Consider the following 22,033-nt stretch of genomic DNA (forward strand, 5'->3'; position numbering starts at 1 on the left):
ATAGTACATGGCCTTTCCCGCTGTATCTAATAAACAAGAGCCACTTTTTCTTAATTATAGCCCTCAGAGACCTTCTGCAAACATTCAGGCCTTTGTCCTCTCACTGATGTCACAGTCTCTAGGCATTTGGATCTAATTGACATTGCACTAAAATGTCTGTCTTATAAGCATCACATAAAGGATCTTCAGATGCCACAACTGACTTGGATTTATAATACTAAATTCTCAGGAAATACCATTCAGAAAGATCACTTCACCACGGGGAATATATTCAAAGATCTCATCTGAACAAAACACATTTTCAAATCCAGGCAGGACCATAAATTCTGAAAAATAGCTGTCAACAGAGATGATGTGAATAGAGACAATTCTCTAAGGCCTTCTACCAAGGGACCACAGTGGTGATTTGGCCATCATTATCCATGACCACCAATCCCACAATAATCTTAGGACATGATAGCAAGCACCTACTTCTGAGGTCCCTGCCCTTCGGTGAATCTGTTTTTCCCAGCTCTAGTCCAATATGTAACTAAAAAGAGAAGACCAAAGTGACATAAAGTCCTGCTAATGTCAAAAGGGCATCACAACCCTCCATAACATATGCCCTTTGAACATTTTTCTTTAAATCCCACTAACCACATTTTGATAGACCTAGTCCTATATACCTCAAAGATATTATCTTAAATATAACTGCCTCTTTCCATTTATACTGATAACCCAGAGCCCATGCCATTTCTCCCATCTCATTCATAGTCAGGGGTCTCCTAACTAGTTACTAGTTCTGACTATGTCATCTTTATCCCTCTACAAGCTGTTTCCCACCATAGGAGTTAAAACAATAACTATTTAAAATGCATCAGGTTATACTGCTTCTCTGCTCATCCAATTTCACCTATCAGAGGTAAATATATAACTCTTTTGCCTCGGCCATCAGTATACTAGATGTTGCTTCCTGCCATAAATTCTGCTCCTCTTCCTCAGGGTCATTACTTCTTGTTTACAGAGAAATATTTCTACTCCTGAGAACTTCAAGCTCATTCTTTTTAGGGTGTGTACACTAACTGGTCCTCACCTGGATCCTCAACCCACTATAGTATTATATGCTTAATGAGTTTTGACTCAAGAAGCCACAATGTTAAAAATATTCCCAAACATGCCAGCTGGAGTGGCCCCTCCCACTTAGTACAATCATACTGTTTCCATCTTATTTTCTATTTTATGTTCATGTTAGTTTACTGATCTAGACTGGAGTTAGAAAATTTCAGCCTGCAGGCTATATTCAGTCTACTGCCTATTTTTGTACAGCTTATGAGCTAAGAGTTTTTATATATTTCTAAATGACTAAAATGCATTAAAATATGATTATCTCATAGAGCATAGTGTAAAAATTAAGATTCAGTGCCCATAAGCAGGGGAAAGGGCTGGAACATAGCAACATTCACTGATTTATATATGATCTGGGCTGCTTCCACACAGCAACAGCAGAAATTAGAAATGCTACAGAGATGACAGTATCTACTGTTTGGATCTTTACCAATACCATTGCTGACCCTTGGTCTACCTGCACTCTCTCCCCCTTCTGTACCTCCTCACCACTAAGACAGCTATCAGAAACCTGTGAAATAGTCATATTATCATCAAATCTTTTATACATTAAGTGCTTACACTATACAGACATGTGGTAAATGAGTGCATATAGATGGCTATTTATTTCATTTATTTAACATGTAGTGATTATTGCTGTTCAACCGCTCTGCCTACAATTCCATATATCTGTCGCTAAGCATGAAATTTAATGAAGTAACACCTCAAGCAGAACTCAGATAAAGTCATAGTCTGTCAGTTAAGTTTCTGAGCATGAGAAGATTTAGGAGGCCGAGCTGCCAGGTAACACTTCCCATCAGCACCCCCAACACTAGAGAAGGTGAGCAAGAATCCTGGGTCGTCATCTGATGACATTTGCTACCATAGTCAACTTACTTTTCAAAAAATTGATTATAATGGACTCATTTTTGGAGATCACGGTCTGGGATTTCAGTGATATTTTAGAGATAAATGTATAAATTTGATTTGATGACTGTGCTAAGTAGATCAATTAAATTTCCAGTCTATGATCTTTCCTTTTTAGATTTCAGGCACTTGAAAAACTCCACATTTATCATCTAGACTCATTTCCTATATTCAAAGACTCTTTAGAGGTAGATAGGAAACTAGAGATCAAAAGTTATATATAACTAGTCCCAGGAGAAGATCTCTCATCATCAGAATTGTTTAAATCCTCTCCTAAGCACTGGGCCCCAATCTCTACTAAACTTCCAGCTCTGATTTACTTTCTTATGGAATCAAAGCCATATATCTTCTTAGTGGAGAATCAAGTACTTTCTAATATGAAAAATGAGGAGGAAGAGGAGGAGGAGGGAAGAAAAGAAAAGAGGAAGGAAGAAAGGAAGGAAAGATGGAAGGAGCGTGCTCTGGTCTCCAAAGTGCAGTGCATCTTTAAATTCCTTTGCCATATTTTTCAACAACTGTAGGACCAGACTTCTTGGTTTGCTTGCTTGATTTTGTGAGTGCCAGCCAGACTTGGTGCCTCTCTTCCTCTTCTGCCTCTGATATTATGTTTTATTTTCCTGTGAAAGGGATAGGGGTAAAATAAACCTTTTAAAACACTGGATTACTCTTTAAATTTTGATACCAGAGGAGTTTTATATAAGCTAAGACATACAATATTTTTCAAAACCCAAACAACACTAATGCTGTGACAATAAATTTAAAGGACCACAACACTTAAAAATTAAAATATTGGGGCTAAGTGGCGGTGCACCTGGTTGACCATAAACATTTCCATGCTCAAGAACTTGGGTTCAAGTCCCTGATCCCCACCTGTAGTAGGGAAACTTCCTGAGCAGTGAAGTAGTGCTAAAGGTTGGTCTGTCAATGTCTCTCTCTCTTTCTCTTTCTCTCTCTCCCCTGCTCTGTTTCCCCCTACTCTCTCTGGCCTATCAAAATAAATAAATATCTGCCTTAGCCATATCATCCTGGTCTACACCGATTTATCTTGACTTTTCCCACTATTTTTATAAAAATAACTTGATATTTTAAAGTATTATTTAATGGCCTTAGTCATCTAATCCTAGGACACCCTACATACAAAGAGAGATGCATGGTTAAATGGATATGGTAAATGGTCATAATTCTTTTAGAACCAATAATGTTCAATAGCAAGTTGAAAATTAAATACCATGCCTATTAACTTGCAACTGAGATTAAGTCTTGTGACCTTGGATATACTCTACTGAATGCATTTTCTTTTAGGTTACTGACAAGTTAATATGAACTATGCACTCTGATAAATAGCAAACATGTATAAAGACAGCTCTCATGATCACCCAGTGAGATGGCAACTCTGATATCCTTTCAGAGCAGAACTGAGACACATAGAGATCAAGTATTCTGTCCAAGGTCATACATTAGTTATTAGGATATCTGGCTTTTTATCTAAGCTTGTCTGATGCCAGAAAAAATCTCTTGACCACCCCACCCCTGCAGATATGGAACCTAGTTTCTATTTTAATAATACAGTTGATTTGAGAATAATCAGTTTCACATCAAAGAAAAAAAGCTTCCTCTATACTGATGATTTTTCAGTTTGTGTAGAAATAGTTAAACTTGAGACCAACAGTAAAGAAAGAAAAACAGAAGAAAGGGGGAAAGGAAGATAAATGGTAGCAAAGATAAGAAAAGAGGATCAGGAAGAGGGAGAGGAGATTAAGATCCCTTAGGCCTCAATATGGTGGAAATTACAATCATAATTTCCAGATCTTCTCTCAAAGTTTGTATTAATTATATTAAGTGATCTTAGCTTTGATTCCATGACAATGTTTCTGCATCCTGCCACTGGCATGCTATATAGTCTACACATCAAGTTTAACTAACTGTTAATAGATTCTTGGAAACTTGATTTTAAGTGAAACAATGAGAAACCAGGCTCTTGAATAGAATTGTTTCATTCAATATTAGTTGAGGTTTCGGTTTTTTTTTTCCTGATAAACATTATAAAACAATGCCCAGACCTAAGTGTACTCTGTCCTCTTTTTTTAGCCCTATTTCCCATACAGGACCACTGACCTCATATATTTGTAAAGATTCTTGCAATGACATTTTCCTTAAACCCTCTCTGACGTGAAGGATCTGGGTCTAACCCATCCTTCCCTTGTGCTGTTAGCTTTCTCCCCATTTGCTTCTCCTTCTTCTTTCAGTTTTTGTGTGTTTCATCCAAAACTACCTAAGTCACTCAACTCATCACTTATGGAGTACTGTGACCTGAGTGTCATATCTTCCCAAGTGGACAGAATCGAAGACTGTGTCTTAAACTCCCTGTGTCTCTCTCAAGGCTGATACATGACACCAACAATATTTTAGCTCCAGATCTTATACACTGTAGAGATATAACTATTGTTTTCTGAGCAACCTTAGAAAATGAGTCAGTAAATACAACTTACTGAATTTTTTAAAGGAATACTTTTGCCAGCCAGTATTTTTAGGCCCTATTCTCTACTCAGTAATATGTTATAACTAGAAGTAAGAGAAATAAATAAAGGATAAATTAGCCATCACCGAGAAAGTAAAATATTCATGGAAAAATACAGCTAACCTAAAAAAGAAAGCAAAGAGGAAGGTGGTGATTAAATCATTTGATTCCGACTTTAATTCAGAAGAATCCCTGGGAGGGAAGGGTTCATGGTCATGGAGAATTGGGATTTGGTCTTGTAAATAACTGAAATGTAATAAAGCTTCCATAGTCCTTTCTTGCTGTGTATAAAGTAGTCCAGTTGGCTAAACAGGTAAGCCCTAACCACTTATGTTGATAATTTTCACTGGGGCAGAGCTACAGGACACTGTAGCTACAGGACCCAGAAAGCACTGGGTCTCTTGTTATCAACCAATAATTTTAAGCTCTGTAGGTCTAATATTATATGAGGTCTAACTCCTTGCTTCACTATCTGATGTTGCATGGTGGCCCAGAGTTGGACATTACTGGGAATCCTGGCTCACCTGCATCCCCTTCTTCCCCATTAACAGATAGGCTACTGGAATGAAGATGATAAGTTTGTTCCTGCAGCCACTGATGCTCAAGCTGGTGGGGATAATTCAAGTGTTCAGAATAGAACATACATCGTCACAACTATCCTAGTGAGTATATAGTCCTTTGCCAATGCTGTTTGGAATGCAAGCTATATTAACACAAAAGTTTATCCCCAGGTAGGAAAGCCAAATATTCTTCATTACAAAAATGTGCCATAAACAAAACAAAAGAGACAAGACAGTCAAAGTATGGCCTGAATTCAAATGAAATGTTTCTACTCAGGCTCTACCACCCTTTGCACTCTTGTAGAAGTCTATTGCCCTCTTCTGAGGATACATAAACCCCCCTCAAAAACTATAAATAAATGAATAAATAATATACATTATATGGATAGATATGCTGATATAGATGGATAGAGATAGACAGATAACTATTAGGGCTATTATGGAGTTTTGTGCCTGCATGATGACTGTATTATTCCTGGTGGCCATCTGTTTTCTGATGGGGACAGAGACAGAGGAGGGGGAGGAAAGAAAGAAAAAAAGAAAGATATCTATGTGTTTAACCTGCTACACTACTGCTCGCCTCCCTAAAGAAAGATATCTGTAGCACTGCTCCACCACTCATAAGCTGCCCCCCCTACAGGTGGGGTCCAGGGGGTTGAACCAGACACTAACACATAGTAACACATGTGCTCTACTGGTTACACTATGGTCCAGCCCCAGTAAAAACCATTTTCACAAAATGTCTCCTGCATCCAGCATCTGATGTAGATGTAATAGGTTCCTGTGATCTATAGGACGGGTCATGAAAAATTTGGAACATATTCAGTTCTGCATCCTTAATAAAGTACCCCTAGAAGTGCAACCCCAAAATTCTAGTGCTTCTAGAATATTATTTGAATCTCAAACAATTAAATATCCTTTTTATAAGGTTTGTTTCTTTAGTGCAAGTAGTTGTGTAATGGCAAAGAAGAAATGCAGGAATTGAACTCAGGGATAAGATAAACTTCACCTCAAATTAGTGAATGTTGAGGACAACCCTCCCTGACCTGCCAAAGACTTCCTTACAAAAAGTCAACCCATAATCCACATTTTGTCTTCTCATCATTCCACCAGGAAGATCCTTACGTGATGCTCAAGAAGAATGCCAACCAGTTTGAAGGAAATGACCGCTATGAAGGTTACTGTGTAGAGTTGGCAGCAGAGATTGCCAAGCATGTGGGTTATTCCTACCGACTTGAGATTGTCAGTGATGGAAAATATGGAGCACGAGATCCTGACACAAAGGCCTGGAACGGCATGGTGGGAGAGCTGGTCTATGGAGTAAGTACCCCACTGGGTGGGAAACTGAGGATCTGAGAGAAAATAATTTGTGTTTTTCTGGCGCCGGTCACCAGATCCAGTAATTTAGTGTGACTACTGATGAAAACCGAATGCAAAATCCAGTATCCTGGGTCATTCTTTGTTCAGGTACTCGGTTCCATACTCCTCAGCTTAACTAAGCTCATTCTTGTTACTTCAGCTAGTCCTTATCCAACATGGGTGGTGGCTTCACTTTAAAGCTAGTCTTACCAAGACAGAGTGCTAAGCAGTCACTTCCTGCTCAAATTAATTTATAGCTCCCTCCACCGAAAGTTCTTCTCTTGTGTGAGAAGTGATATGATTCAAAAGGACTTTTGAGGTTCTTGACCAATATTCTCATTACAACCAATCCATCAACTGAATTACGCTGCTTCCTGGAATGTTCCTTTCCATTTTATACCTCAAAACCCCTGCCCTTCCTCCAAAACCTGTGTCAAATATTACCTACTCCAAGGTGTAATTTCATTCTACTCGTAACAGGTAAGAACTCCCCTTTACAACTGTTCTTACCATACCTTATAGCATTTAGCTTCTGATTCTAACTTCCCCTGCCTTAAATAACCATTATTTGTATAAGAGGGATATATCTGTTCTGTCTTCATTCATTAGACAAAGCTGAAATTATGCCATGTACAACTACCATCAAATTTTCACTAAAGTGAAGCAGGTTTGAGAAACCACAGAATGCCTGAATTATTTTAAGTATTCAGGGAATCACTGAGAAGAAGGGGGGGGAAACGTTTGTTCCCTGACTCATAGGATCTTAACATTTCATGGGGTAAATAAGATGAGAGAGAGTTCAAAACATAGCATAGGATCAAGGCTCATCTTCCCCCCAAAAATGATATTTAAAATGTGATCATATTCAAATAGAGTGTGACAGAGCTCAGGCATTTCAAAGGAATAAACAATAGAGTGCTGATGAAAATTAGTCAGGTGTGAGGAGAGAAAAAACAGATTTTCATCAAGGGCTTGGATTGGGGGCTATCAATGCTAAATTTAACAAGAAATGACAAAGGGGAATGTGAGCTGATTGAGTGGGGCATTAGGAGATCAGATGGTACTTAAAGTTAAAGGCAATGACAAAGGGCAAGAAAAGGAGAAACCAGTGCCATATGCAGGAAAGGGACAACTGCACTGTTATTCTCAGAACTGAAGACTCCAGACTGGGTCTTTGAGCACAAATATATATCAGGTTCCTAGTTGAGAATGAATCCTACTCAGGATAAAGCCATCATTTTAGAACATTTAAAGTCTCACTCTTTTTTAGCACCGTAGGAGAAAGATAAAACTGTCATACATAGGAATTTAACAGTGAAATAGGTGATAGAAAGAAAATCTGCCCCAGGAAGATAAGCTCCTGATGACCTAGGGTGATGGGTTATGAGCAGTGGGAGTTATGTTGTTCTTCCTCCTCCCTCTGCTTCCATTTACTCTAGGAAGCTCCTGGAGAAAGACAGAGCTGGATGGTTAATACTGTATCTGAAGGTGGTTTCCATGGAAACTTCCACCTAGATCTTCAGGTCATCCCTATGGCAATGCTGTGAACTTTCCACCTCCACTCACTCTTATTGTCACCTTTCCCTCAAGAAAATGCCTAAGATGAGCAGGACAGCAATAGAGCATCCTGGGGATAAGTCCCTTAGTACCCAGTAGCAGTGAGGGGTACCTGTGGATTATTAAGGATTCATTTATCTTGCACCCACCCCCTTCTCCAGCCTGTCTCTCTGCCCAGTAAAACTGTGGCCGATTTGAGTTTGGCTTTTCTCTTCTGTTCTTGAGGAAGAATAGCCACAACCAACAAGCAAGGTCAGAAGAAATTCATTTGAAGGCCTCTACATTTGTGCTTTCCACACTTTTTGTCATCAAAATCAAACAGGGACTCTCTCACTTTCCTCCCCCCCTTGTTCTGACAGACAACTGTAGGAGTAACACTAAGCACACATTACCTACTAGGAACCACATTAACTACCTGATCAATATCCTTACACTTAACATTTATCAATCCCACAAGGTAGGTGCAATTATTTTCCACATTTTATAGATTAGACACTGAGGCCTATAAAGGTTAAAAAAATTGGCAAGAGACATAGATCTAATGAAAACAAAGTTGAAATCTACAGTCTGTATACTGCCCTGGGGATGGACAGGGGAAAGGCACACTGATCCACTAAAATAATACCCCAACATTAGCCTTAGAAGCCAGTATCCCCATATATTGAGAACCGGACAGTGTTTGAATTATTAGATGCCAAGTCCTTGATCTGTGCATAGCTGTATGTCAGGTGTGACTTTTTATTATCCTTTGTCTTAGTGTAGCAGAAGCAGTGAATTTTGCAGACACCTGACTTTGAGGAACTTATTGACTGAAATGAATTTTTATGAATCCCTATGAAATGCTCACACTTCAGTGTCCTCAAGAATTTGGATTCTTGTGACTCTCATAAAATAATGATAACAAATAGGTAAAGCAAAAAATATTCTGTCTTTTCTTAAATAAGAAAATTGATCCCCCCAAAAGCAATAGACCTACTTGGTACCACATGACCATTGAGTCTCAAAGCAGAACAGCCAGGTAGATATTCTTATATCACTTGTGCCTTTGATCAATGTCATATCACTCAGAAACTCCTTCAACAATGAAATCAGCTTTCAGTACACAAGACTTCTCAGTGTCAAGCATGCTGAAACACTACTACTTTGCACCGACCACCTCCCTCCCTGAGTCAGAGCTTCTTATCTATAAAATGAGGTTGCCAGATTTAGCATTTTCCATAAGATAAATCCAATACACATAGCTCCTTTTGGATGTTTTAAGGACCCAGAGTCAAATAATTCTGGAAACAAGAATCTTCTTACCCCTTCTAGAAATGCTCAGGGCATAGTGGTTCAGAGAAGCCAGGCCCCAGAGTAAACTGCTTAAGTTCATGTCCTCCAATAAATGTATGTTCTCCAGTGTTGTTCTTATTAATGTACTCAAAGAAATAACATTCCAAGGAAGAAATATGAGCTCAAAACAGCTAAATGAAGTAAGCATTAAGATAATGCTTTTCTAGGATTTCAGAAGTCATAAAATAAACCCATTCAATTTGCCACATTCCTAATCTACCTCTCTCTGAGGAAACTTTGTGTTAAGTGTCTCAAAGTCATACTCATTCCTTTGTTCTCCAATTCTTTTTTTCTATCCATGCTATCTTCAGAGAAAAGAGTAAATATCATCTCTCTTATACTGCTTATAAGTGTTTATAAAAGTTATCAACATTTATGTAGTTGTGATGGAAAAAAGAATTACTATGAAATTCATGCCTGACTATACTGCTTTACAGAAAGTTTCCTTCAATAAGTGAGAATTTAAGTTCCTCTGAAGGCAGAATTTTTATTGCACCTTCCCAGAAATCCCATTCAATAGAAGTAACCAGAGTAAAACTTCTGTAGGCAGCACTAGTTATGGCTAGCCCATAAACACAGTATCTGCAGCTGCACATACCTGGACTCTGAGCAGCATCACAGAAAAAGTAATTCCCTAGCAGAGACAGACTCATAGTGATGCCTCTTATTTTTTAAGTGAACATTGCAGCCACAGTCCAGGAACCTTCTAGGGTTTCCAGACCACCAAAGTGGGAAAGTCAATGCTTCTACCTTTAGAAGGTAGAAAGAATACCTCAAGGCCTGGTGAGTTCTCATGCAGGACACCCAGCCTCTCTGTTCATTTACATGCTAGATCTGAACTTAAAAAAAAAGATTATTAGAATATTTCTTAGCATTTTTGTGAAAAAGAAATATAGTCTGGGTGTTACTTTACCTACTCTCTGCCAAGTCTTTCTCACAGGAATCCCTCCCTCTAGGAATTCTGTATGGGCCAAGACAACCTGTCAGAATCCTTTCTGCCCTTCTAAGTGAAAGAATTATGTGTCACCTACTTGGTGATTTTGTCCTTCATTTTCCTGGCCAAAATTAACTCCTCCAAATTCCTATAACAGTTAATACCTCTTAAATATCTCATACTCAGTCTATAGTGTATACTAGAAATTTTGTATGCTTTCAAGCATGTGTGTATCAAGTTCACCTGCAGTGTGTAATTCCTTGGATGGAGGCACTGCAGTTTACCTCCAACTCCAACCAAAGGCATGCATATAACAATATTCAATAAATATTTATTGGGTTAAACTTGTCATCACCGTCTTATCCAGGCGTTGGGTTTTTTTTTCCAGAAAATTCAACTGAAAATGGGTCAGGCAAACATAAGAAGTTACTTATGCTACTGAGGACAAACAGAAGAACATATTTACTGATATATTTTCCCAATAAGCCCTGAATTTAAGTGACTCCAAATTATCTCACCATAAATCAGCTCTGTGTCTCTCATTCCAATGCCTTGGACTAATGCTCACAAGCCAACCTGGATCCCCTGGCATCCTTCAATGGTTTGCTCTATGAGGGGAGTGGGTTATACAGTGCTAAGCCATGTCCTCTGGATATAAACTCAGGGTGATCAGCCTCACTGAAGCAAACAATAGGAGCTTCATTAGGGTTCAAAACCCTGAGCACATGGATATCACGATAGCCTTTCTTGCAAGATGCCCCAACAGATCTGTCCAACAACAGAACAGTTTTCCCTGTATGATGCTGATATTTTGTACAGAGTAGGAAGGGTTGAACTTTCAGGTACTTTCCAACTTCCTGTCACTTTAAAATATCTAAAATTTCACAGTAAAGACAACAAAATAGAAAGCTACCAAGCTCAGCTGCATTTTCTCTTTCATTTCTTGCAGAGAGCAGATGTGGCTGTGGCTCCATTAACCATCACCTTGGTCCGGGAAGAGGTGATAGACTTCTCCAAACCTTTTATGAGTCTAGGGATCTCCATAATGATAAAAAAGCCACAGAAGTCTAAGCCTGGGGTTTTCTCCTTCCTGGACCCACTGGCATATGAAATCTGGATGTGCATCGTCTTTGCCTACATTGGTGTGAGCGTAGTTCTCTTCCTCGTCAGCCGTTTCAGCCCTTATGAATGGCACAGTGAGGAGTTCGAGGAAGGGCGTGACCAGACAGCCAGCGACCAGTCCAATGAATTCGGGATATTCAACAGCTTGTGGTTCTCTCTGGGAGCCTTCATGCAGCAGGGATGTGACATTTCTCCCAGGTCAGTCCACTTTTCCCAACCCCTCCACTAAATGCTATGATTTATTTGGGAAAAAAATACTGGGAAGCTATATAACAGAAATTATTTCTAGACTCTAGTGCATTCAATTTTCGCAAATACCTTGTTGGCAAGTCTTCATTAAATTCAGGATTACATGTTCTGGGCAAGGGAAGTTCTCCACTCTCTGAGTGATGGATTCTATCAGCATTTATAGATATAATCACAACTCTGGTGTTCTGAGATGAGAGGTACAAAAAAAAGTGGAGTGAGAAGACAATATGATACAACTAATTTTTTCTTAGAGCATTATTTGCCAAGCAAGGTTCTGAGTCTTCTACATATTTTCAGTGTATCTTCTTTTACAGAAGAATAATATATATGAGTAATATCTTGCCAAAGTTATAATCTAGTTGAAAATTGAGATTCAGATTATCAGCCTACACTATTTGTGAATTAGAAAGGGCCACCAAATGAGTAGATAGATTCTAGCCCTGGCTTAGCATCTCTGTTGGCCTGAGTCAATTTACCTGACCTAGATGATCTTGGTATCTTCATCCTTAATAGAAAAAGATTTTCAGTTTCTTATTTCTGAGAAAGACCCTGGAAATAATCTACTTCTGTACATTCCTAAATTTGTTATTGTTAACTTAAAATAGAATTTCCCAAAGAAATTGGGTGTTGAGAGTAGTCAAATCAGTGAAGTTTCACCCCCCCCACCTAGAAACTGAGTACTTCCAATTATGTTGGCTTTATATGTGGGACTTGTGAAGACAATTCCCTCTGAGAAAAGAGGAAAGCTTAAAAGGAGAGAAGAAAGTATAAACTAAATACTTAATGCAGACCAAAACCTATGTTGACTGACCTCCTATATTTATTTATAATGTCCAAGCCATAAGTTCTCTTCAGTTTACCTAAATCAGTGCTATTTTTTCTTTCACAATCCCTTATGTCTGTGAAGCACTTTATCAACTGATCATCCCATGTAGAACACCAAATTTTCAAATAATTCAGGGAGGCCTGGCTCAGAACTAGTTCTCCAAGGATAGACTTTTGTCTAAGGCAAGCATGGAATAGGAGGATCCAGAACTCTTGTAGTGAGAATGGTGCAGAGTTGTACCCTGTTATCTTATAATTCTGTAAATCAATATTAATTAATTGATAAGAATAAAATAAAATAAAGACAGAAGGAGAGACACAACAGCACAGCACAGGAGCTTCCCCCAGTGCCATACTACCTATCATGTGGTGCTAGATCCTGTGCCATAAATATGATAAGACACACATACCTTGCCCAGTGAAATAGTTTCCAGGTCCCAATGAAAGAAACTTTGTAACTAAAAATAAAGTAAGAGGGGGGCCACCCTCTTAACACCTGGTTAAGAGCACACATTACATTGTGCAAGGACCTGGGTTCCCCACCTGTAGGGAGAAAGTTTCACAAGTGGTGAAGTAAAGCTGCAGGTATCTACTTCTCTCCTTCTCTATCTCCCCTTCCTCTCTCAACTTCTTATATCTATATCCAACAATAAATAAATAAAATTTAAAATTAAAAAAAACATGCATACATACTAGGAACTCGCAGACTTTCTGGAAGTGTCTTCCCTACATTTGCTTTACATTTGAATTTAAGTGAGGACTCTTATTCCTTAGTGGTAGTGGAACAGTCTTCCTAAGAAGCTTCCCTTGGGACTCACTGTAGCTGCTATGTAATTTAGCCAACCTCATTGTTCACCATTATAATCTTGTTTTTCTTTTAAGAAGACAGTCGGGGGGGTTGAAATGTGTGGGAAAGGAAGTGCGAGACTGGATGCTTGGCCAATACTGGCAAACACAGGGGGGAGAATCAGATGGGGGAAGGGCTTGCTTAAAAATAAACCCAACCAGTGCATAAACAGCAAGAAAAGATTATTCTTATTTAATTAATATGCTGTAGGACCATCATAACATGCATGTGGAGGTGAGAAAGGTGGCTCACATTGGCAGAGTGCATAGTTTGTATGCATGAGGTTCTATCCTTGGTACCATAGAAAATGGTATAGCAGTGCTCTAGTGTCTCTATCTATGTCTACTTGTCTGTTTCACACACACACAAGATTGTGTATCCAAACAATCCCAGGGCTTATTATTCTCTAGAAACCAGATCACACAGGACCCATGATCACAATACAGATTTGGAGTTTATTGTAAATATAACAGGTACGTGGTTAAGAGTTTTAAGCAAAGGAATAACTGATTTTTGAGTTAAACTGCTCTTAGGACCTGTAAGAAAAAAAAATGAATTAGGGGAGATAATTGTCAAGAGAGGAAGCAAAGGAACCAAGTAAGAAACTGACATAAACTTCCATGGGAAGTTTAAGGGGAAGGAAGTACAGTGGTTACAGAAGTGGATTTGAAACTAGATTTGATAGTACTTGCTTATGCCCAAATTAATGAAAATGAAAAGAAAAAAAAGTATGCATCAACTATAACTTCATGAGGTAGGGAGTGCTGGAGAACATGCTAACATCTCTAGAGACTTTGGTTCTGGATAAGAACATTCGAATGATCCACCTCATGTTTCTGAGAAGGAAACAAAGATTCCAAAGGACAAGAGACTTTCTCTCAGGTTACTTTAAAAAAATTTTTAGCCTGTTGATTCCAGCCCATTATGTCAAACCAAGGCTCCACAACCTACAAGTGAATAGGAAGAAGCCTCTTCAGCTCTGCCTCTAAAATACCTACTTTCCATTGCTTCTCCTTGGAACAGTACTTTCCTAGTTTCAAATGACCTTATGAAATGTAAGAAGTATCAGGAAGGTCCTGAGGAGAATGGGAAATGAGAAATTATGGTTCCAGTATTAAAAATCTCAAATTCCTGATCTTAGACTGTCGTATGCTATCTCACAATGTGTGATAATTATACCCAACATGTTAAAATAAGTATTCTCAATGAGAAGAATTCCCCAGTGGAAGAGTAACGGCACTCCAGAGCTCTTTAAAAACTCTGCCACAATCCCCCAGCTAATAAATTTGGTGGCATGAGACAGGTTCACCATGGAAATGAACAGAGCCCAGACAATAGTCAATGACAGACAGTCTGACCTTTGAAATAGCACATAAATTCTATAGCAAGCAAGATGCCAGCACATTTAGGAGTGAGAACAAACCTCCTTCTATACGCCACATTTCTCCGCTCTTCAACACAACATGCGCTCCCTCTTCTAAACTCACACCTATGTAATTGAAGTGGTGCATGTGGGAGAAGGGCCACGTTGAGTAAATAATCAGGGAAGTTGATGGGAGTAGCCTAAAATTATAAAATATTTCAATTCAAAAGGTATAAGCCACAGTTGTTGTTCACCAAGTACAATGCATTTGTTACCATGTGCAAGTAATCAGGTTCAAATCCCCAATCCCCACCTACAGGAAAGAAGTTTCTTGCATGGTGGAGCAATGCTGCAGTTGACCACCCCCTCCATTTGTGGGGGAAAATGGACACCAGGAGTAATGAGGTCTTGCTGAAACTGAGTCCCAGATAACCCTAGTTGGGGACAAAAAAAGAAAGGAAGGAAGGAAGGAAGGAAGGAAGGAAGGAAGGAAGGAAGGGAGGAAGAAAGGAAGGAAGGAAGGAAGGAAGGAAAGGTGGAAGGAATGAAGAAAAAAAAAAAAAAGAAAGGCAGAATAAGCCCCATTTAGGACATAGACTCATTCCTGAAAGGAATAGTTTCACATGGGTTATGGACAACAATGGTGCAAGAAATGAGTGAAAAAGGTTTGGGGTCTTGGGACTAGGTTGGGATTTCTGCTTGAATCAGCCCCATCAAAGTGCAAATTCCCAGGTCCTTCACCAAAACTACAGGAATGGATCTGCTGAATTTGAAGACAGGCATTCACAGGGGCCCTAGATCCTTCATTTTTTTTTTCCCTGCCTTCTGGTGCCTGCACTACAAATCCTCTGTTCCTGGGGGCCAGTATTTCCATTTTGATGCCTTTGTTATTGTTATTGTTGCCATTGCTGATGTTGTCGTTGTATAAGACAGAGAGAAATCAAGAGAGGAGGCAAAGACAGAGAGGGGGAGATAAATATGATAGACACCTGCAGACCTGCTTCACCACCTGTGAAGCAACCCCCCTGCAGGTGGGGACCAGGGGCTCAAATCCAGAGCACCCTTGTTCATTGGGGTCTGACAGGCTTTAATTTCTGGAATTCAGAGGGTTTCTGACTGAGTATTCATGTATTTAGAGAGTCCCTGCCACTGCTGATACTGAGCTACTTATCTCCTTAGAATCAGGGAAGGAAGGTACTTTCCTTGTGGAACTACAGCTAGACAGCTTCATGTCTTATTCTCTGGATAGTTAACAGTCTGGGAATGAAGAGGAAAAGTGGAGAGGTTAATTGTGTTTCATATCTGATTAATGTGGCATATGCATTTCTTCTAGGTATGAGAGAAAATTATCAATTAAATGTTTTAATTGTTCACCATTTAGCATTTGAACTTGGATGAGGTACCATGATAAGCACTGTGCCTAACTACAAGAAGAAACATAAGTTCAGACCTATGAGTCTGCAAGTCAGTAGAAGAACCAAGATACACAAGGAAATGGGTAGTTCATAAAGTAGAATGTGTATCTGAATAATTCCTGAATGCAGGACTTATAGTCAATAAGTCTAATGGAGAGAAAGATCACTAGGGACTGAAATGAACTGTGCTGACTCACTATGGATAAGCAAGTTGTGGGCTAGTGCCAAGGGATAAAACTAGACTGGTAGAAGAACTATTCAGAAGGCTGTCAGAATTATAAAAGGGGGACTCAAACAAAAGAAGGGAGATGTTTTGAACAAGGTATCCCATTATTCTATAAATCCCACAGGAAGACCTGGATTTAGATCCTCATGCAATGTTAGTATCTAGAAAACATGAGTCATTAGCTTAACCACCAAGCCTCAGTTTCCTCAATTTTAAAAAGGGGACATTGGCTATATAATGTGTTGCTTTGCTATTTAAGCACCCTATTTGAAGGAGGTCCCTCTCACACTGGAGGAAGTTTCTGGTGTCTCTTCCTTTCCTCTTCATGTGCTTGCATTCTCATCCCCCCCCCATACTCTCTCTCTCTCCGTGTGTGTGTGTGTGTGTTGTGTGTGTGTGTGTGTGGTGTGTGTGTGTGTGTGTGTGTGTGTGTGTGTGTGTGAAGTCAATTTGGAGTGATGAAGTCCCAGCAAGGATGAAAGAAAGAAAGAAAGAAAGAAAGAAAGAAAGAAAGAAAGAAAGAAAGAAAGAAAAAGGAAGGAAGGAAAGAAGGAAGGAAGGAAGGAAGGAAGGAAGGAAGGAAGGAAGGAAGGAAGGAAGGAAGGAAGGAAGGAAGGAAGGGAAAGAAATGGGAGGGGGAACTATTGAATCAGCAAGGCCTCCTGATCTGGGATGATTTTTCTTTTGTCATGTGCAAAAACCCAGTTTTGAGCCTGATCTACACCACAGTATGAGTAGTTTCTTCATTTTGATATCTTTTCATCTCTCTGTATCATCCTAAAAATGTTGCCCTGGAAGAGGGATTCCTGGTGGGTGGGGTTGTGTATGGAGTAGGGCATTAATATCAGTATCATGTATTTGACAGGAACATTTGAACTGAAAATAGGGATTAAAACATGTTCCCGAGTGCCTAGCATATACCAGGGTTGCAAAAAAAAAAATCCTAATTTTCTCTCTTTTCTCTTGTATTTATTACTTTAATTCCTTTCCACTTGTACCTGGCCTTGTCGATAATGTGTTCTCTAGTAAGAGCTTTATGAGGTTTCATTACATGCATCCCCTAGTCTTCCTGTGCTCTTGGCTCAGCAGTGGCTAGAGGGAAGTCTGGAAGCCTTTCTTGGAGAAGGAAGGAGAAGGATGTGTGTGTGAAGGGGGGAGGGGAAGACTGCCAGTTGTTTTAGATTGGAAGATATTGGCATCAGTCTTTCCCTGAGTAGTTCCCCACCTCAAGTTTAGACAGGAGCTGCATCTGAATGCCTGTCTGGCTACCAGGGAAGTGGCCCTTGCCTGCCAAACCATGATATGCCTGGGGCCCCTCCAATCTCCTGTGCACTTGCTTTTATTTCTCAGTGCTAATTATTCGCTCCCTAGAGTGATAGGTTCTGATTTTGAAGAATTTGTAAATACGCAGGATTTTAACAGTGATTATGGGTGTATGGCTTAAGAGTTAAATTTGACCTTAATTCTTCTCTTTCATGAATTTTCTATGTATCACTTGTCAACTAGTTTTGCAACTCTGTGCTGCCTAGGATCCTACCCCAAACAGCTATTTAGTTATTTCTGTTCATATGTAAGAAAATTGGTGCACAGTGAAATGGCTTGTCTCTGCTTTGGACCACTAGACCTAATTTCCAACACAGATGTAAGTAGGCTTACCAGCACTGACAAGCAATACTTGGACACCAGCAAGGTTAGTGTTAGATTCCAGAGGATAAGGTCTCCCAAAATTTCCCTCTTTAGATTCTGCTGCCAAACCCCAAGGTTTCTAACCAGTTAGATTCACACAGGAGGTATAATAGTCACAAACTCACTTACTATCTGTGCTCTGATAGTTTGGCCATAAATCACAGGTTGCCAGGATACTCAGGTTCACTTAATTTGCTAGAATGAAACACAGAACTCAGGAATACCATTTACTCATGAGACTATCAATTTATTACAACGTATATTAAAATCTAGAATCAAACTGACCAGTGGAACATAATTGAGAGCCCAGAAGTAAGCTCCCACACCTATGGACATCTTATCTAATCTTTGACAAAGGTGCCCAGACTATTAAATGGGGGAAGCAGAGTCTCTTCAACAAATGGTGTTGGAAAAAATAGGTTGAAACATACAGAAGAATGAAACTGAACTACTAAATTTCACCAAATACAAAAGTCAATTCCAAGTGGATCAAGGACTTGGATGTTAGACCAGAAACTATCAGATACTTAGAGGAAAATATTGGCAGAACTCTTTTCCACATACATTTTAAAGACATCTTCAATGAAACAAATCCAATTACAAAGAAGACTAAGGCAAGCATAAACCTATGGGATTACATCAAATTAAAAAAGCTTCTGCACAGCAAAAGAAACCACTACCCAAACCAAGAGACCCCTCACAGAATGGGAGAAGATCTTTACATGCCATACATCAGATAAGAGTTTAATAACCAAATATATAAAGAGCTTGACAAACTCAACAACAAGAAAACAAATAACCCCATCCAAAAAATGGGGGATGACATGGACAGAACATTTATCACAGAAGAGATCTAAAAGACCAAAAAACACATGAAAAGTTGCTCCAAGTCTTTTGATTGTCAGAGAAATGCAAATAAAGACAACAATGAGATACCACTTCACTGCTGTGAGAATATCATACATCAGAAAAGGTAGTAGCAGCAAATGCTGGAGAGGATGTGGAGTCAAAGGACCCTTTCTGCACTGCTGGTGGGAATGTCAATTGGTCCATCCTCCGTGGAGAACAGTCTGGGGAACTCTCAGAAGGCTAGAAATGGACCTACCCTATGATCCTGCAATTCCTCTCCTGGGGATATATCCTAAGGAACACAACATACCCATCCAAAAAGATCTGTGTACACATATGTTCTTAGCAGAACAATCTGTAATAGTCAAAACCTAGAAGCAACCCAGGTGTCCAACAACAGATGAGTGGCTGAGCAAGTTGTGGTATATATATACACAATGGAATACTACTCAGCTATTAAAAATGGTGAATTCACCGTTTTCAGCAGAACTTGGATGGACCTTGAAAAATTCATGTTAAGTGAAATAAGTCAGAAACTGACAGATGAATATGGGATGATCTCACTCTCAGGCACAAGTCGAAAAATAAGATTAGAAAACACAAGTAGAACCTGAACTGGAATTGGCATATTGCATCAAAGTAAAGGACTCTGGGGTGGGTGGGTGGCAGAATACAGATCCAAAAAGGATGACAGAGGACCTAGTGGGAGTTGTATTATTATATGCAAAGCTGGGAAATGTTATTCATGTACAAATATTGTATTTACTATCAAATGTAAAACATTAATTCCCCAATAAAGAAGTTAAAAAAGAAATAAATAAAAAGAAATAAATTTTTTAAAATGTAGAATCAATAGGAAAGCAGGAAAAGTAGGGAACTTCCATGTACTCTCCCTCTCCCTCTCCCTCTCCCTCTCCCTCTCCCTCTCCCTCTCCCTCTCCCTCTCCCTCTCCCTCTCTCTCTCCAGTCTTCCCTCTGAAGCTCAGGCTCACCAACCCAGAAGTTGAGTCTGTCCTCTAGGGCTTTTATGGAGGCTTCATTACAGAGTCAGGACTGACTAACTTACTGTCCATTGACCACTGAACTTAACCTCCAACTCCATTCCCTTCCCTGGATGTCAGAGCATAAGGAATGAAATTTCAACCTTCTACATATGTTACCCTAGCAATAAAATCTCATTAGGTGATCCTTTGGTGTTTCCACAAGTTACTTCACTGACATAACAAAACAACTTTATCAATTTCAATTCTTGGGCAATTCCAAGAAATTTTGGAAGCTATGAGCAATAGGATATGGGTGAAGTCTAAATATGCAAGGGAAATACATATTTTGGTCATGTGAATGACCAAAATGTGTGTTTCTCAAGTCAGGTGGAAAAATTAAAATGCTGTGGGTGATGTTGGGGAAATGGGGTCATCTGAAGTCTCACTCTCATGGTTGGCACTGAAGTTGTCCCTGAAGACATCAACCCTTCTGGGTCCTCTCTGCTTGGTAATTCTTATACAGAGAGTCCGGCGGGAGTGCAGTGGGTTAAGCGCAGGTGGCGCAAAGCGCAAGGACCGGTTAGGATCCCGGTTCGAGCCCCGGATCCCCACCTGCACGGGAGTCGCTTCACAGGCAGTAAAGCAGGTCTGCATGCGTCTCTCTATTTCTCTTCCTCTCTATATTCCCCTTCTCTCTCAATTCTCTCTCTATCTATCCAATAACAAATAAAAAAATTTAAAAAAAATAAAAGGTAATCCTTATACAGCATGGCTAGGTCCAAGGACACGTGTCCAGAGAGAAGAAGAGAGAGCAATATCACCTATCATAACCTACCATAGGATGTTACGTAGCATGACTTCTATAGCATAATTCCAGGTGTATCAAAAGGGAAGGGACACAGTGTCCACTCTTTAGTAGGACAAGTGTCAAAATTCCATTAGAAGAACACATGTAATAGAGAGATTGTTGGGGAAATCTTTGGAAAATTCAATATATCACTCCTTATATGCAAAATGAAGATAACACTTTTTGGAATCACTATAAAGATTAAAAGGGTTGAATGGTTTTAATCATACATGAAATGTAGATAAGGCATACAAGCATACAAAAGAAATGTAAACAAACTGTTTCTCAGATTGCTTTGAGAAATATGGTGGTTATGGAGGTGGGCAGACACAGAACTTTGATGGTGGGTGCAGTGTGGAACTATACACTTGTAATCTTGTAAATTATTATTAGTATTATTCATATTACATTTAACCCATGTAACATGGGTTAAGATATTTAAAGTACTTGGGTATCAGAGGAAATAGTTCAGCATTAGAGCACAGGTCCTACACACTTAAGGCCCCAGATTCAATCTTTTAACCACCATATGCCAGAGCTGAATGGTGCTCTTTCTTCTCTCTCCCTCTTCCCTCCCCATTTCCCTCTGACTCTCTTCCCCTGTGATAAAAATTAATTAAAGCTTAGAAATTAAAATACCTAGCAAAGTACCCAATACATAATAAGTGTCCAATAACAGACACAATAGCTTTCTCCCTCCTTCCATATGCAGAGACAAATACATACATAGATACCCATTAGAGCTAAGCTTATTAATATTCCATGCAATTGCTGCTTATTAATATTTTGTATCTGTGGCAGATGCTAGTAATTATATAAGTTAATTGATCTACTGATTAGATCCTTAAGAATCTATAAAATGGCCTAAAAAGTCACATAGTTTTTAATCTAATCACCTCATTTTCTACTTTGACAAACCTAGCTTGAATGGGTTTACACAGCTGGTAAGTTAGCAGTGAGCATTTTATAGTGCAGATACAGATGATATTATTTTTATTGAAAAATCACTCAACTGACCCTTACCAAACAATGAGCATTTTTTTTTAAAAAAGTATGATGTTTAGATTTAAATACTTCAAGATATACAGGGCCCTGAACTACATCATAATCTGGAGGCAAATAAAAAGAGACAAGCATAACACAAAAGCATGATGTGTTCTGATTTTTGCATATTTGAACACCAAAAATAATCTATGTCACTGCCTTTTTTTTTTTTTTTGAGACTATACAAACTGTTTCTGCTCCCCACAGCCCAGGGTCTTCATGTGCAGAAAGAGTTTGCTCAGAGAAAATAGCACAATCAGAGTTAGCAAAATTGAGTGGTGTATTTGCATCTCCACAGTGAGAAATA

The 22,033-nt window shown here is 39.2% G+C and overlaps 1 protein-coding gene across 8 annotated transcripts in view; it reads left to right on the top strand.

Annotated features, from left to right (window-relative positions):
- The window catches only part of GRIA1 (glutamate ionotropic receptor AMPA type subunit 1), a 325,563-nt gene that overhangs the window by 227,031 nt on the left and 76,499 nt on the right, over positions 1 to 22,033 (top strand). For all 8 annotated transcript variants that reach the window (XR_009551600.1, XM_060198022.1, XM_060198021.1 and 5 more), the window contains exons 9-11: positions 5,080 to 5,190; positions 6,202 to 6,408; positions 11,220 to 11,590. Coding sequence is in view for 7 of the 8 variants with exons in the window: in XM_060198022.1 (XP_060054005.1) it covers positions 5,080 to 5,190; positions 6,202 to 6,408; positions 11,220 to 11,590 (689 nt within the window). In the remaining variant the exon portion in view is untranslated. The remainder of the gene's footprint in view (positions 1 to 5,079; positions 5,191 to 6,201; positions 6,409 to 11,219; positions 11,591 to 22,033) is intronic.

This window comes from Erinaceus europaeus, chromosome 9, assembly GCF_950295315.1.
Source record: "Erinaceus europaeus chromosome 9, mEriEur2.1, whole genome shotgun sequence".
In the NCBI taxonomy this organism is placed as follows: Eukaryota; Metazoa; Chordata; class Mammalia; order Eulipotyphla; family Erinaceidae; genus Erinaceus; species Erinaceus europaeus.